This window comes from Fusarium tjaetaba (genome assembly GCF_013396195.1).
Source record: "Fusarium tjaetaba strain NRRL 66243 chromosome Unknown NRRL66243_c0000052, whole genome shotgun sequence".
NCBI lineage: Eukaryota > Fungi > Ascomycota > Sordariomycetes > Hypocreales > Nectriaceae > Fusarium > Fusarium tjaetaba.
Genome location: NW_023501248.1, coordinates 24,725 through 40,324, shown reverse-complemented (window position 1 = coordinate 40,324; position 15,600 = coordinate 24,725). Strand labels below are relative to the sequence as shown.

The window sequence follows — 15,600 nt, the reverse complement described above, 5'->3', positions numbered from 1 at the left end:
CCACATAATCAAGTGTAAGGCATAGCCAAGAGAGCCATGGCCATCTTTCAAATCTTTGACATCGCTTAGCCTTCTAGGCAGTATCTAGCATCCCGGTTGCCATCCTCAAAGAATCAACCTCGATCTTTGGAGAACGCTATTACTTCAATCTGGTCGAGGAGATTCTACAGACCGAAGTTCTATCTAATCTAGAGTAAGACTTGAGAACTACGGACCAGACGATGAGGTCTGGACCACTAATACCTTAGTGAAAGCTACAAGCTCTCTAGACTCGTCGAACTGAGAGTTCCCTTCCATATATACTCTTCTATGACTAATATCGCATATTCAGTCAGTCTACAGTCTATCTTCACTGCGAATCCAGCCAGAGGAGGGAAAACTCTCAACATCTCGCTATTTTCTGTGTCTCCGTCATTTCTTCCACAATTCTTCTTGAAATTCTTTCAAGTGCTCACCACTTGTTCTCAGACATAAACTGTGCTATTGGGCTCTATTATACGTGGCTCCAGGACGAGACCTCGCTCTGCAAACTTATCACGAGCGCTGCTACTGTTTCTGAGCTTATACTTTACTTGCTGCATGTGATTTCATTCTCACACGTAAACCTTCGGCGTTTTACCAATTAAATTCCCTTTTTGAAGCAGATATATATGCAGCAAGGTAATATCATTCCATCTTTACTTATGATATACTGGACCTCTTCTATATTCCCCGACCTTCCAGCATACCTACAGTTCTCCTTTTATTCACCACCAAAAGAACCGATCCGTCAGCACATTTCCCATCCAATAGACCTATATATGTGTGGACAACATGTCTGCCAACTCATCAGTATCCATCATATTCTCTTCCTCCTTGCATGTCAGACACTTTACCTCAATAATCTCTAACAAACTCTGAACGCCGTTCGGGCAGAGTTCGTAGTTTTGGAAGAAATAGCCTGCTTCGCAACGATCAAGGGTCATGTCAGTTCCCAATTCTGTGTCGCAGACTTCACACTTCATCTGGAAGTAATTCTCTCGACACATGGTTTGGGGTCTGGATCTGGCTGAGATGTGCTGAGCAATAGTGTAATATGAAGATGCCGGGATGTTGATCTTGTTGCTGCTGTTGTATGCTATAAGCAGGGGTCCTGTGAGTATAGGCTATAGAAATAAGATCAGGCGCCGTAGTCGGTGTCTTGGGTTGTTTCTGGCAGTGGCTTGGACCTTTTGGCTTTGCATCTGCAGCTGCGGGTTCATTGCTCGGTATATATATGTAGGTCTCTTTGTTCTTCCACTTGGAGCCCGAACATTCCACATGCGGAGAACGCGGACGGTTCTGTTCAGAGGATGAACATACTTGCCAGATTGCCATGGAATCCGGATGTCCTGTAAGCCCTGTATATAGTTTGGGTTGTCTCTGATCTCTATTATAATTATTTCCTGTTCAAGCTATTCTCATGCTCCCTAGGGGCACTTTTATACCGAAATTCTCGTCAGGTATCCCAGACTCTTCATGACCCGATTTGGCTTTTGTAATACCAGTGCTGTAGCACCAGCTTCCTTTAGCTGCGCTGTTCAACCTTTTGATGGTCTGAATCAGACATTAGACAACTTCACATGTTATGCTCTTTGTACGCGGCGAACATTTATCGCACCTCATGTGCTTATTTCCAATTGAGGAAATCCCAAGTCATCCTGTGCAGACGCGAGAGCATCACGGTGTTGCGACCGTATGTCGTCCGGATATGATTATTGGTAACTCCTCTCAGTACAACAGCAACAGTCCAAAGCTGACATGTGACAGGATCATTATAATCACGGTAGCGGGCGTTGGACAAAAATCACAGAGCTTGATTCGTGTGATGCCGGCCGCGATACCAACGACCCTTTCAAAGCCCTTGTTTTACAATTGGGGGCCACAAGTCACAGGCTCTCCAAAGCCGCAATCTACACGTGCATCCCTGTAATTGGCGAGGCCTCTTTTTGGTACTTCAGTGCGACCAAACCGCTGACAAAAACATGATTTGCCTATTTGGTGCAGCTGAATCATACCCCTGCTGCATGGATGCCTAGTGAGGCTTTCAGGGTCTTGGTACCATGAGCCTCGTTTGCGATTCAAAAAGCCTCGTAAGCCACCAAACGCAGACGAAATGCAGTTTTCTTTATCTTTTGTCATTTCTATCATTGAGCACTGAGTTTCTGCGTCACAAGTGCAGACGGCCAATCAGCAAACATCCATCATGTGCACTGAACACTTTACGCACTTTTACTGCATGTACTGCAGTGTATGCATCAGGAAGGGATATGAATGGGAGATTTGCCAGATTGCCCAACAGACTGAGTCAAAGACTATGGGATCGTGTGGATACACGGATGATGGGGCTGTTGCGAGCGTGTCGGAATATTGTCAGCAGTGTCCACCTGATGATAGGAAGTGGAACAAGGTTACGCTTAATGGTGAAACGAAGACACAACTGGCTTGAGGAGTTGCCGGATGTATCTGACTATGGACTTTTGCTTGCTATGAGGGGGAATGGGCTTAGCGACGACGCATCACGACTACAAACAACTCTTCACAATCACCGATGAATATCATCTTCAACTGACCTTTACTGAGTATCTCTCTGTTTCGGCTGCAACACTGAGACTCAAGATCTCATATACAACTTATCATTCACTGTCATCACTCTCAAGCAATGGCTATAAATCCCCTCTGTCTTACGTTCCCCCTCCACCCTCCGACCACGTATACCAACGCTGCCTAGGTAGTCTGTGTATCTGTATCCCAAACTCACAACTTTAATAAGCTTAACCCACTCACAATGTGCTACAAGGTAATAGTCAACTACATGTGCTCCATATGCAGCAACAGAGTCGACTCTGACAGACACAGTCTGAGATCTCAACGAGCTCGCCGTTCTTCAACAGGAGTCTTCGGCTCGTGCGGGAGTAGGTACTCAGAAATGATATGGAATTACCAAGAGACTTGTAGGACTTGCGTAAATCCTGAGGAGCCGGAGCTTCCTCGTCCTGAGCATTTCGTTCTTCCGCGGCTGCGTCCACCTCATCCATAGGCACCTTAAAGATAAGAAACCGTGACATATAGGATGGTCTGTGAGATGTGGCTTGTGTGAAGTGGGCGTTTTTTTTTTTTTTGCAACGGCCGTGTGGCATTTCAGCTCTGTGGCAGTGAATAGAATAGGTTAGGTCTTGCGCTGTGGACTTGTAACGTATTGTAATTGTACTTACTTCTTACTATCCTGCTACAAAGCCCATCTTGCGACACTTTCGGGTTATTTTGACGAATCACATTTCGCATCATCCAAGCTGAAAATATGCCGTGGATCACTGGGCTATGGCTTTGCTCTCCTCAAATTCTGTGATTAAGTGCCTCCAGAAAGTTATTCTCATAGCTATCATCCTCTTCAATTCGCTTTCGTTTGGAATTATCTATAAATTCCGCCATCTCAAGCCATGGCATAGTTTTATTTAATCAAATCTCAACTGCTTAACATTTCATTGAAGAAAGTAACAACCAAAATCGTATCGATATGTGCCACGATCTAACCATTCATTACATGTGCCCCGTCTGCGGGAACCGGTGGAACTTTGAGAAACACGGTCTCATGTGCAGAAAGGCCAGCGAAACGAGGAGCAGACTGTTCGCATCGTGTGGAAATGAATACCCAGTGACGTTGTGGAATCAGGAGGAGATCTGTGGAGAGTGTTTGGCGCGTTATCCTCCGACTGAGGTCGTTATCGCAAGGCGGTAGCAGGCCAACTTGGGGATATTACTGTGAGGAATGGTTTCTTTTAGCGTATGTAGCTACAATTTGAATCTTTTCTAGAGGGTTGTCCTTTTATAGGTATGTGACTGCTTACGGGTATTTGCATTGGGTAACAGCGAGTGGCCTGTCTAGTATTGCTTGCTTAACTAGGCGGCAGTGTCAAACACTGCATTGCATTTCCTTCACTCTAGACAGATTCAATATCCACAGAGAGGTCCAAAGTCTCTTTGAATTACTTTTCAACCCAACGATTTCTCAAGCATCGCTCTCAGCCTTTTCTTCCCTCCCATCCCTCAAAACAAACAACCCTCACAACAACCACGACATCACAATCGTTACCATGTGCTTAGCCGTAACCCGCGTCTTCTACTGCATGCGCTGCAACAACGAGATCTACGAAGAAATCCAGTGTCAAGAGTGCCCGCGCTACCACCAGGAAAAGCGCTGCGGAAAGACTAACTTGAACTTGAGCTTCAAGTGCGAACCCGACCTATGCATCTTGTGCGCCTCGTTTCCGCCGGAGAGTCAGGTTCCCTTTATTTCGCAGCCTCCGCAGGGCAGTACTTCTACTATCATGCGACATTTGAGACTTACATACGGTCGTCGTTGATGGAGTCTTGGTAAATGTGAGTGATTCTATGTAGATGGGTGCAGCGATTTGTTAACTCTGTATAGACCTTAAAATCACGCCCGCAATCATACAGACGAACTCAGAAACGAGCGGTTATTGACGATGACATCACAGACTCTGTTGTAGGGAAAGATTGGTGATTAGCTGCGAGGATATCTTGACTGCTAGGACCAAGATTGGATCCCTGACGAATTTGCTGCATTTTGGTGGCCAACGCCTCAACCACATTGACCTTGGCCAGGAGTTTGCCGGCCTTTGTCACTGAAACAATAAACCCAAACGCCTTTCATCCACCATCGCACCTAATTGATTCTCATTATTCAGAGCATGTATGCTATTGTTCTCTTTTCGGATGATCTGTTCAGAACGTGTGCACAGCCTGAATAACCATCAACAAAGCCATTATACAATCAGTATCCCATGTTCATGAGCGCGTTCCTTGACCTTTACGAACAACATCAAGATCAGTCACGATCAGTTCATCATGATCTCGACTATAAATTCAACCAGCTTTCTCTCTTTTTCCAAACCATCTCATCCTTCAATCTCCAACTTCCTTCCCACTTCACAACCCAACCCTTACCACTTATAACCCATCCACAGATTTCCATCACTATACTATTCACCATGTGTCGCATGATCAACACCACTGAGGTCTGTGCCAACTGCGGCAAGACCGTTGACACAAAGCTCAAGCGAGACAAGTGTCCGCATTACGGCACCACCAAATGCAAGCAGGATAATGTATATGTCACGAAGAAGGTATCCGCGAGCAACTGCTCGAAATGCTCAAGGGATGGGAAGAAGAGTGGAAAGAAGTGAATTGGGGGTTCTAGTCTGTCTCTGGGGGCGGCAGTTGGGTCCAGTGTTTTGATAGCACATTATACAAGATATGGAAGAGGTCTCCTTGTCATGGAATTATATATTCAGTTACTTAGAAGAGTATCCTGAAGCTGGCTCTTAAGATAGTGAAGCATTATTAAATTCCGAACTCTGCAATCTTTGCCGTGATCTCCAGCTATTCTCATAATCATGTAATGGCCTTGAGCTGACTTTCTCTATACTTAGATCCCCAATCTGTTATTGTGGCATCATATATAGTGATTGAAAGTTGTTCGTGGAAACGTGATGTTCGATTCTGGACATACTCACCCAGAGAATCATTGATGATAATCGCCAACAATTTAACCCGTTTGACTCATCCGCCCATTGACTTCGGTGCTTAGCAGTTGTTAAACGAGTATATAACCTCGCTCCCATCCCTTTCATCCCAGTCAAGCAAACGTGCCCAAACACTCGCCAACGATAAGCCGTTTAGATAATCCAAACTAACAACTACCTCGCTAAACAATCAACTCGTATCATCCTTTACAATGTGTACTGTCTACCACGTCAAGATAATATGTCAGAAATGCAGCAGTCATATTGGGACTGACATGGATCGTCAGAAATGTAACAAGGCAAACAAGGGGGAACGATGTCTCAAACGATACAAAAACGGTGGTGAGCAAAAGGAGAGTGAGTTGGGATGCAAGGTTTGCAGAGCGGCAAAGTTGAAGAAGTGATAGCTTAGGTCAGACTGATATGTATTTGATAGCTTTTAGCTGTGATTTGTTGCTTCTCAGGGATAGTGGGAGCGTTTGATATCCTCTGATCCGTTTGAAGATTGCTCAGTTCTTCGCTTAGGAGACTATCAGTTTTTTCTGGCTCAGAATGGTTATACAAACGTCGCTTCAGTTATCGGACTTAACATTGAATGTGAATAAGTGCTGTTTGAGTAAGGAAGATTCAACCGCTCCCAGCAGAACAAGTATAAATACCACAGCACCCTCCATCCCATCTCGCCATCTATCCCTTCACTCTACACTCAAAAACACTACATCACTGCTAAGAACAAACTCTGATCTCAGCCATGTGCTTCATTCACACCACCCGGTACGTCTGCATCAGATGCGGCCATCAAAACCCCGTCCCTCGAACAGCCTATTGCAAGGAGGCGAACAACGTTGAAGTCCCTTGCAAGAAGACGCGTATGCAGACGACTTCCGTGATCGACTCCTCTAAGTGCCCTCAGTGCAAGGCCAACGCAGCTAAGGCTAAGGCTAAGGAATGCAAGACTGAGGCGGAGGGCGAATAAACTGCATGCTGAAAGGCCTAATGGTTTTGGAATCATGACTGGATTGACATTGGACTTTGGGCACAGTATGAGAAGATTGGGTAGTGAAGCAATCCCAGCGACAGTCTCAATACTATTTGTTGGCTTTTATTGATAAAAGCGTCCGTGAAACATTGCACAAGTCTGACATGGACTCAACCATTCTCTCACCGTGACACATTTGGACACCGACGATGGAATGAAAAAGCCACCGTGACACTCCAGCCCTACGTCGTCGTGCATAAATAACTCTGTAACTCAAGCCCCTACTCCCGTATCATATTTCTCACCCAGACTTATTCCCCACACATAAGTAATCTACCATTTAGAATGTGCAACCTAGTCTTTACCAAATACCGCTGCCGAGCCTGCGACCACATCATCGACCATGAAACCGCGACAGAAAAGTGTGACCCTGCCAAGAAATCAGGGAAAGATTGCGTAAAGCAGAAGATAGTGGCGTCGACGATTCATACAGATAAGAAGAATTGTAAGGACTGTGCTAAGAAGAAGAAAGAGGGTCAGAGGGGAGTTAAACGTAAGCTTTAGAGGTTTATTTCTAGGATCTAGACGTAATATACTCCATTAATCCGGGTCACTGCTTGTCAGGCTCTTGCATTTAACGTCTTGGTGATGCTTTATGTCTTGGGCTGATGTTTGTGAAAGGATGTACCCGCAGTCTGTGATACAGAGCACAGCATTCGGTATCTCAACGGTCGTTCGGTGAAACACTTCAAGATAAGGATTTCATCCAGATATTTAAACAGCTTCTCTTTTCCCATTAAATCCTTAACAACATGATATCAACTCTCTCTTTTTACGCCTCTCGTCAAATGAAAGATCCAAATGTGCACCATCCACAGCACAGGTTATCTCTGCAGAAAGTGCTCCTACCTCATTTCCATGCCCCTGGAAGAAATAAAATGCGCTCATTTTCTTCAAAGCAGACCGGGTATTTGCTTTACGACGACAAGGCATGATACCATCTATGTTCATGAGGAGGAATGTTTGCAGTGCAAGGAAGTGAGGGCGAGGGCGAAGGGGAAAGGAAGGGCGGGCTGTTGATTTGTTTGATCGGAGGACGAGTTCAGGGTTATTTTGTTCTTTATGAAGTCCTTTCCATGCAATAACGTCACGGTCTGGGGTCTGTTTTTTGTTTTGTTCGTATGAACGAAAGACTCTACTTCCGGATTGCCAAAGTGCCCAGCTTTTACCTCCTTGTTCGGTCGAAACATTCTTCACTTTGAAAACTTTATACGATTGCTCGGATTCCCCTATGTACCCATGAACACACAAACGAAGCCTCGCTTGTCTCTCATATAAATGCGGCAGATTCCCCTACTTGGATAACCAACATATCACATCATCACATTATCACATTATCACATCATCCACAAACAACTCACTGAAACAAAGAGCAACTCACCAGAAACACAAACAACATAAGCCCAACATCCTCACCAAACCAAACTCAGCAAAATGTGTCAACTATCCAGCACCGCTACCATCTGCGAATCCTGCCGCCATCTCATCGACTACACCTCCAACAAGACCTTCTGCTCTCGTATCATGGACCCTGTGACGAGTGGTCTCAGCATGAACTTCATTGACGAGATCGAAGAAAGGGCGTGTCTTGAGGAGCCAGCTGATTACAGCTCCTATGTTGATAGTCAGTTTTGCAAGCGCTGTGAGCCAGATGGTGAGCAAGGTAATGTTGAGGTCTAAGGTTGGAAGTGGAGGTTGCCCAGCCCCGGAGTTTTACTTCCCGTCGCCGAGCCGGAAGCTTGTGAGGGAACGAAGGCTAGAGTTCATTGGGTAAGGCGAGCTTTGGGGATGGTTTCCCTGAAGGAAGAGCTTTAGTTAGGCCTTTTTCTTTCTGTTCATTATGTTTTTGACCATTTCCGTAGAGAAATGCAATAAAATATCTCTGTTTCTTGTATTCTCCGCGATTGCATATCGATAAAAACGTGAAATTAAATGTTGAGAAGTACTCCGTAAACATTGTATCTTGTCAGCTACCGAGATCCTTGTAATCCCCGGTCAGCACTCTAAACTCACCACCAACCTCGTGTAAGTCTGCGATACCGGCTCTGTCTTGAACACCTCCATTGTTTAATAAATCATCTCAAAGTTGCGGGCCTACATCACTCACCGAAAGTCCGGCAGAACGGTTCCAACAATTTTATTCAGCAGGGATCGCCATGGCCAAATTCCGAAGCTACACTCAAAGCATCGTCACATCCGAGCCAACGATGAACGCTACCAACTTCCTTACTCAGAAATGTGGCACCTCCAGATTTCATCGAGTCAGAATGAACCCAATTTCTCCAATGTAACCCCCAGAACCATGAACATGACCACGAGACTGGTAAAAAGTCGATTGACTTTTCGGATGTAAACATGATCCCGAGTCCTCCACTGAATATATCGTGGCTGTCCATGATGGGAATAAAGTCATGCACCTTTACAATACTATGGCCGAGTATACACCGATTGTTAAGAGCATCATGGCACAACGGCACTTGTAAACGGGAGTTTTACATATCATCCGAGATGCGGAACTAAATACGAAGATTATTAGTGAGAGCAATTGAACTGTCGTGTGGCTGATAACGTTAGAACCCAGATAAAATACATTTCGTCCCGTCATGATGGCCTGAACGGTAACGACTCCGGGCCGAAGCCACTGTAACATCAGCGTCACCAGGCCACTGCACTGGGTCGATAAACGGGTTCATGTCAAAAACAATCCATCGTGGAGGGAAAAAAGACTCATAACCTTGAAATTTGACAGCTACAGGGGAGAAACCAAGGTTAATGTGTGATCAGCACCTGTTTCTAGGTATACAGCTCGTATGTATGAGTTTGTTTGATTCCGATCTCCATCAGCCAACGTTAATTTCTCCGCATGAACGAAGCGTGCGAGTCCACAACAGGGCCGATTTCAATTGCGGAGAAGAAGCTGTCTCCCCCAGCTTTTCCCTCAACCCCGGCAATTGAGATGAAAAGACTAACTTGATCGATAAACTGAGTGTGAATTCGCTGGGAGAACTTCGGATCCTCGGTCAGATAGCGGCCGTATTATTCATCCTGTGGAGTGGGAAACCTGGGGCATGACACCATCACCAACAGTCGGGAATATCGTCCATTGGACGCAGCGGCTAAGCTGCGGTAGATCTAGGGATGTGAGAGTTGGCCGATGGAGATTAAACTGGGAATGGCATCACAAGACGGACATCTCATCATTGAGAGAACGACAATGTTACTCCGCATCGTCCATGTGAGCTAGTGAGTCGTTTTTTTCTTCCTTTGTGCGGGGGAGGAGAGTAATTGAAGCCGACGCTAACACTTACAGAATTTTTGTAATGACGCAGACACGCAAGTTTTGAAGGAGGAGCAAGAGGTTGGACTGGTGATCGCCGAGGGGGAGGGAAAGTGTAGCCGGTGCTGGGGATATATAAGTTGTAGTCATAGCCTGAAAAAGAGAAAAGAGATCATCATCACTGAGCGCCAATTCATCTTCTACTCTGCTCACAATGGCTAGCATTCGATCTGTGTTGGTCTCGGGTCTTTTGGCCGCGGGTGTTAATGCCCAAGCCTACGATGCGAGTGATCGCGCTGAAGATGCTTTTAGCTGGGTTCAGCCTAAGAACACCACTATTCTTGGACAGTACGGCCATTCGCCTCATTACCCTGCCAGTATGTTTCACCAACTACACCAAGTGACACTGAAGTTATACTGACGATTGACTATAGACAATGCTACTGGCAAGGGCTGGGAAGATGCCTTCGCCAAGGCTCAAGACTTTGTCTCCCAACTAACCCTCGAGGAAAAGGCCGACATGGTCACTGGAACTCCAGGTCCTTGCGTCGGCAACATCGTCGCCATTCCCCGCCTCAACTTCAACGGTCTATGTCTGCACGACGGCCCCCTCGCCATCCGTGTAGCAGACTACGCCAGTGTTTTCCCCGCTGGTGTATCAGCCGCTTCATCATGGGACAAGGACCTCCTCTACCAGCGCGGTCTCGCGATGGGTCAAGAGTTCAAGGCCAAGGGCGCTCACATCCTCCTCGGTCCTGTCGCCGGTCCTCTTGGACGCTCGGCGTACTCTGGTCGTAACTGGGAGGGTTTCTCGCCGGATCCTTACCTCACTGGTATCGCGATGGAGGAGACTATCATGGGACATCAAGATGCTGGTGTTCAGGCTACTGCGAAGCACTTTATCGGCAATGAACAGGAGGTCATGCGAAACCCTACTTTTGTCAAGGATGGGTATATTGGTGAGGTTGACAAGGAGGCTCTTTCGTCTAACATGGATGATCGAACCATGCATGAGCTTTATCTCTGGCCTTTTGCCAATGCTGTTCACGCCAAGGCTTCTAGCATGATGTGCTCATACCAGCGCTTCAACGGCTCCTACGGCTGCCAGAACTCAAAGGTCCTCAACGGCATCCTTCGAGATGAGCTCGGTTTCCAGGGCTACGTCATGTCCGATTGGGGTGCTACCCACTCTGGTGTTGCTGCCATCAACAGCGGTCTCGACATGGACATGCCCGGTGGTATCGGTGCTTACGGAACATATTTCACCAAGTCTTTCTTCGGCGGCAACCTAACCCGCGCCGTCACCAACGGCACCCTCGACGAGACCCGCGTCAACGACATGATCACCCGCATCATGACTCCCTACTTCTGGCTCGGCCAGGACAAGGACTATCCCTCCGTCGACCCCTCCAGCGGCGATCTCAACACCTTCAGCCCCAAGAGCACCTGGTTCCGCGAGTTCAACCTCACCGGCGAGCGAAGCCGTGACGTCCGCGGTAACCACGGTGACTTGATCCGCAAGCACGGCGCCGAGTCTACCGTCCTTCTCAAGAACGAGAAGAACGCCCTTCCCCTCAAGAAGCCCAAGTCCATCGCTGTCTTTGGAAACGATGCTGGCGATATCACTGAGGGCTTCTACAACCAGAAAGACTACGAATTCGGCACTCTTGTCGCTGGTGGTGGTTCTGGAACTGGTCGTTTGACATACCTTGTTTCGCCTCTTGCTGCCATCAATGCTCGTGCTAAGCAGGACGGTACTCTTGTTCAGCAGTGGATGAACAACACTCTTATTGCGACCACCAACGTCACTGACCTCTGGATCCCTGCTACTCCTGATGTCTGCCTCGTCTTCTTGAAGACTTGGGCTGAGGAGGCTGCTGATCGTGAGCACCTCTCCGTTGACTGGGACGGTAACGATGTTGTCGAGTCTGTTGCCAAGTACTGCAACAACACTGTCGTCGTCACTCACTCTTCTGGTATCAACACTCTTCCTTGGGCTGACCACCCCAACGTCACCGCTATTCTCGCTGCCCATTTCCCCGGTCAGGAGTCTGGTAACTCCCTCGTTGATCTCCTCTACGGCGATGTCAACCCCTCTGGTCGTCTTCCCTACACCATCGCCTTCAACGGCACCGACTACAATGCTCCCCCCACCACTGCCGTCAACACCACCGGCAAGGAGGACTGGCAGTCTTGGTTCGATGAGAAGCTCGAGATTGACTACCGCTACTTCGACGCGCACAACATCTCCGTCCGCTACGAATTCGGCTTCGGTCTCTCCTACTCCACCTTCGAAATCTCCGACATCTCCGCTGAGCCTCTCGCCTCCGACATCACATCCCAGCCCGAGGATCTCCCCGTGCAGCCCGGCGGCAACCCCGCCCTCTGGGAGACCGTCTACAACGTGACCGTCTCCGTCTCCAACACGGGCAAGGTCGCCGGCGCCACTGTTCCCCAGCTCTACGTGACATTCCCCGACAGCGCTCCTGCGGGTACACCACCCAAGCAGCTCCGTGGCTTTGACAAGGTCTTCCTTGAGGCTGGCGAGAGCAAGAGTGTCAGCTTTGAGCTGATGCGCCGTGATCTTAGCTACTGGGATATCATTTCTCAGAAGTGGCTCATCCCTGAGGGAGAGTTTACTATTCGTGTTGGATTCAGCAGTCGGGACTTGAAGGAGGAGACAAAGGTTACTGTTGTTGAGACGTAAACAGGTTTATGATGTATGAGATATGCCCTAATTACCTAGATAGTAATTCACGTTAATGTTAGTTCACAGTGTTGATGAGTGATGGGTAATGGTATCTTATGCAGTGCTAATAACCTGCTCCTGGGGTCTGCAGTGTTTGACAGTGATGCCGGTTGACAGTGACCAATTTAGATGAGCTGAGCATCAAAGTACAGATGCCTTCCTGACAACAGTAGAGAAGATCTCTGTTCCCTTTTCCCCTCAACAACGCAAGACCTTCATCTCCAGACCCTACAACCATACACGAAGAGTTCTCGGGGCTCTCGTCTCGTAAGTCATTGCACCTAGTCCAACAGGAACATACTAACCTCACTACCTCAGCATCACCATGTCCCACAATCCCCAAGACATGCAGTCAATCACCGATGCCATCTTTGCTCATGGTCGCCGCCCATGGAACTCCTCATGCCCAGTCCCCATGCCCCGTGAGCCCGTCTACAAATTCTCAGAGTCTGCTCTCCAAGTCGGTCACTTCAAAGACGACATCCCCAGCGATGATGCCCCATCAGCCAACCGCAAGAAAGGCGCGAAGGCCTATCTCATGGTGAAGCGCGACGGCGACAAGACCGGTTTCCTGTGGTGTGATGCGGATGGCGAGGCCGTGGACAAGAACTGCATCGCGATGACTGAGGGCCTGGACGTCAAGAAATTGAAGAAGGATTTGGTAGAGCTGTACAACGCTCAGGAGGAGAGGCTCGTAAAAGACTACAACTGTGCCATCCTGGTTATGGTGGCTCGGCGTATGATTGTCAAGTTTGCGGAGAGGGGAACGGCTGAGCCGCCTGTCATTGATGATGAAGACAAGCTTGAACGGTTCAGTCATCTCAACAAGAAGGCTGTGCTTTGCAGTGAGACGGATCCTGAGCTGAACTGAGGTCTGATGGTGGGGTAATCAGGGTACGAGAATAACGGATGATGGCGATCAGGACGATGTGGCACTTGATCATCTTTACAGGAAGAGTAGCAGCTACTCATATACCTTCAGCGTTACTTTTTGCCCCTAGGGGTTAAAGCCTCTTCAATGCTCCTCAAGTTATCACAGAATAACTGGTGGGATGAAAGTGATTCTTAGTACTATTTCCAACGCTGCAAACTAACCGCTGAAATGCCACATCGTGCTTGTTATAAAAAATATGGCCTTGAAAGTCACTACCATGATAACGGAGGTCCTGATACACCGCCATCGTCCATTATTCTGGTTCTGGTCCCATCAATTATCGCAACAGACCTCAGTTCAGCTCTACATCAGCCTCACTGCAAAACCATATATCCCTCCCGTCCCATCCTTGATCGGCAGGAAGCTTGTAAGGTTCTCCCTTTAGAGCGCATGCTCTGAGAGCCAATCGGTCCTTCATAACCTTGAGTTCTTCGTTGTAGGTCGTGACAATCGATACCTCCTGGTTGTTGTACATCATCATCAGGTCCCGCTTCAGATCTTGAATGACAAGGCCTTCGGCCATCTGGATGTACCATTTATTAACGGGTTTGCCATCAGCGTCGCACCAGAGAAAGAATGTCATGGGTTTGTCGCTGCCGATGCGCTTTACCATGAGGTATGCTTTCGCGTTCCTCTTGCGGTTGGGAGATATGGTTGGAGGGTAGCCGGGGAGATCTTCTGTGAAGTGGCCGACCTGAAGAGCGGACTCGGAGAACTTATAGATGGGTTCTTCTGGAATGGGAATGGGCAGGCCAGGGTGCCAGCCATCTCTGAAGACGGCCTCGAGGCGTTGGTCTTTCTCCTATTCCTCAAACATATTCAAGGCCACCTCACCTATGCTGTTGTCAGACATGGCGATAGTGGTGATATCGGTATCTTGCTTTCGATCGGTGATTCAAAATATGAGATGAAGAAGAGAGAATGGTCTTCCCTGGCGTTGTCAGGGACACATCTGTGTTTTGATGCTCAGTTCTAGGAAGTCACCACTAGCTGAGGAAGGGGGGGAAAGAAGGCTCAGGGCATTGATCCTAAGTGATAAAGACTTACGTATTGTCGCCTATCTTAATCTTAGGATAACATTCCTTGGTTTATTTGCCGTGGAGGTAGGTGCCTATCTTGCCTTTTGTCAGTTGAGGCTGACAGTCGCCGACAAGACAACTCTTTGTCCATTATGCGATGAGTGATGAGTGAACAACAACAACAGACAGCAACTTACGTGTGATGTCCTTTGTTCAACTACTGAACAAAAGAACAGTGTATATTCACTGAACTCAATGTCAACACCCGATAAGTGAGCATGAGATGACTTGGACACCTCTGACATTAACTTCATAGCATCCAGTCCCCGAAAAACTATATAAGCCAGCCTCTCCCCCATGCAACAGTCCAGATACTCTTCATTTCATTCCAACAATTACTAACATCTCAAACCAACATCAATATCCCCATCTCAGCCTCAGATAACCCCAAACCCGGACAACAACTAACACTAGATCAAACATGTGTATCAACTGGATCACTACAACATCGTGCCGAAAGTGCGGCCACTGTGTCAATGTCGAGTTCGGCGACGACTTCTGCAAGGACTCCAAGAAGGGGAAGGAATGTCGACGACAAGTGAAGCACAAGCAGAAGGGGGCTGATCCTTCGAAATGCTCGGAGTGCAAGGCGAGACGAATGTCACTGTAATCTTCTATAAGGTATTTATCAGTAACTTGGAAGAGCTAGTCCTTGGGTAGTGGTAAGAAAAAAGGAGAAAGGCCAGAGGAGGGATGGCTAAACATCATGATTCCAGGTGACTTTTGAGGAGAAGGGATGAAGCTATCACCAACTTTTGGATGATTGACTAGCTTGGCTCATTATTCAGTCTAGGACAGCAGTTCTACAATAAAAATGCCTTCCTAGGCATAACTGATACAGATAAAAACAAGTACGTCCATTTTAAGTATTCAGGATGCCAATTCTTATACGCTTTTGTGAAGTTCTCTTGCGATATAAAAACGATGTAGGGTACCTTGGTTGAGGTATGGATCAAGT

General features: G+C 47.4%; 3 protein-coding genes across 3 annotated transcripts; 2 read left to right on the top strand and 1 right to left on the bottom strand.

Annotated features, from left to right (window-relative positions):
• Nucleotides 1–8,037: 8,037 nt before the first annotated feature.
• Nucleotides 8,038–8,283, top strand: FTJAE_2598 (uncharacterized protein; the record flags this gene model as incomplete). Its single annotated transcript, XM_037348808.1, has 1 exon — nt 8,038–8,283. The coding sequence occupies one exon, from the start codon at nt 8,038–8,040 to the stop codon at nt 8,281–8,283; it is 246 nt and encodes an 81-aa protein (XP_037210273.1).
• Nucleotides 8,284–10,094: 1,811 nt separating this feature from the next.
• Nucleotides 10,095–13,500, top strand: FTJAE_2597 (beta-glucosidase G; the record flags this gene model as incomplete). Its single annotated transcript, XM_037348807.1, has 4 exons — nt 10,095–10,257; nt 10,315–12,583; nt 12,777–12,896; nt 12,948–13,500. 4 exons carry the CDS (start codon nt 10,095–10,097, stop codon nt 13,498–13,500), a joined length of 3,105 nt encoding a protein of 1,034 aa, XP_037210272.1.
• Nucleotides 13,501–13,855: 355 nt separating this feature from the next.
• Nucleotides 13,856–14,416, bottom strand: FTJAE_2596 (uncharacterized protein; the record flags this gene model as incomplete). The annotated part of the gene is made up of 2 exons (XM_037348806.1): nt 13,856–14,358; nt 14,398–14,416. The coding sequence occupies 2 exons, from the start codon at nt 14,414–14,416 to the stop codon at nt 13,856–13,858; spliced, it is 522 nt and encodes a 173-aa protein (XP_037210271.1).
• Nucleotides 14,417–15,600: the final 1,184 nt, after the last annotated feature.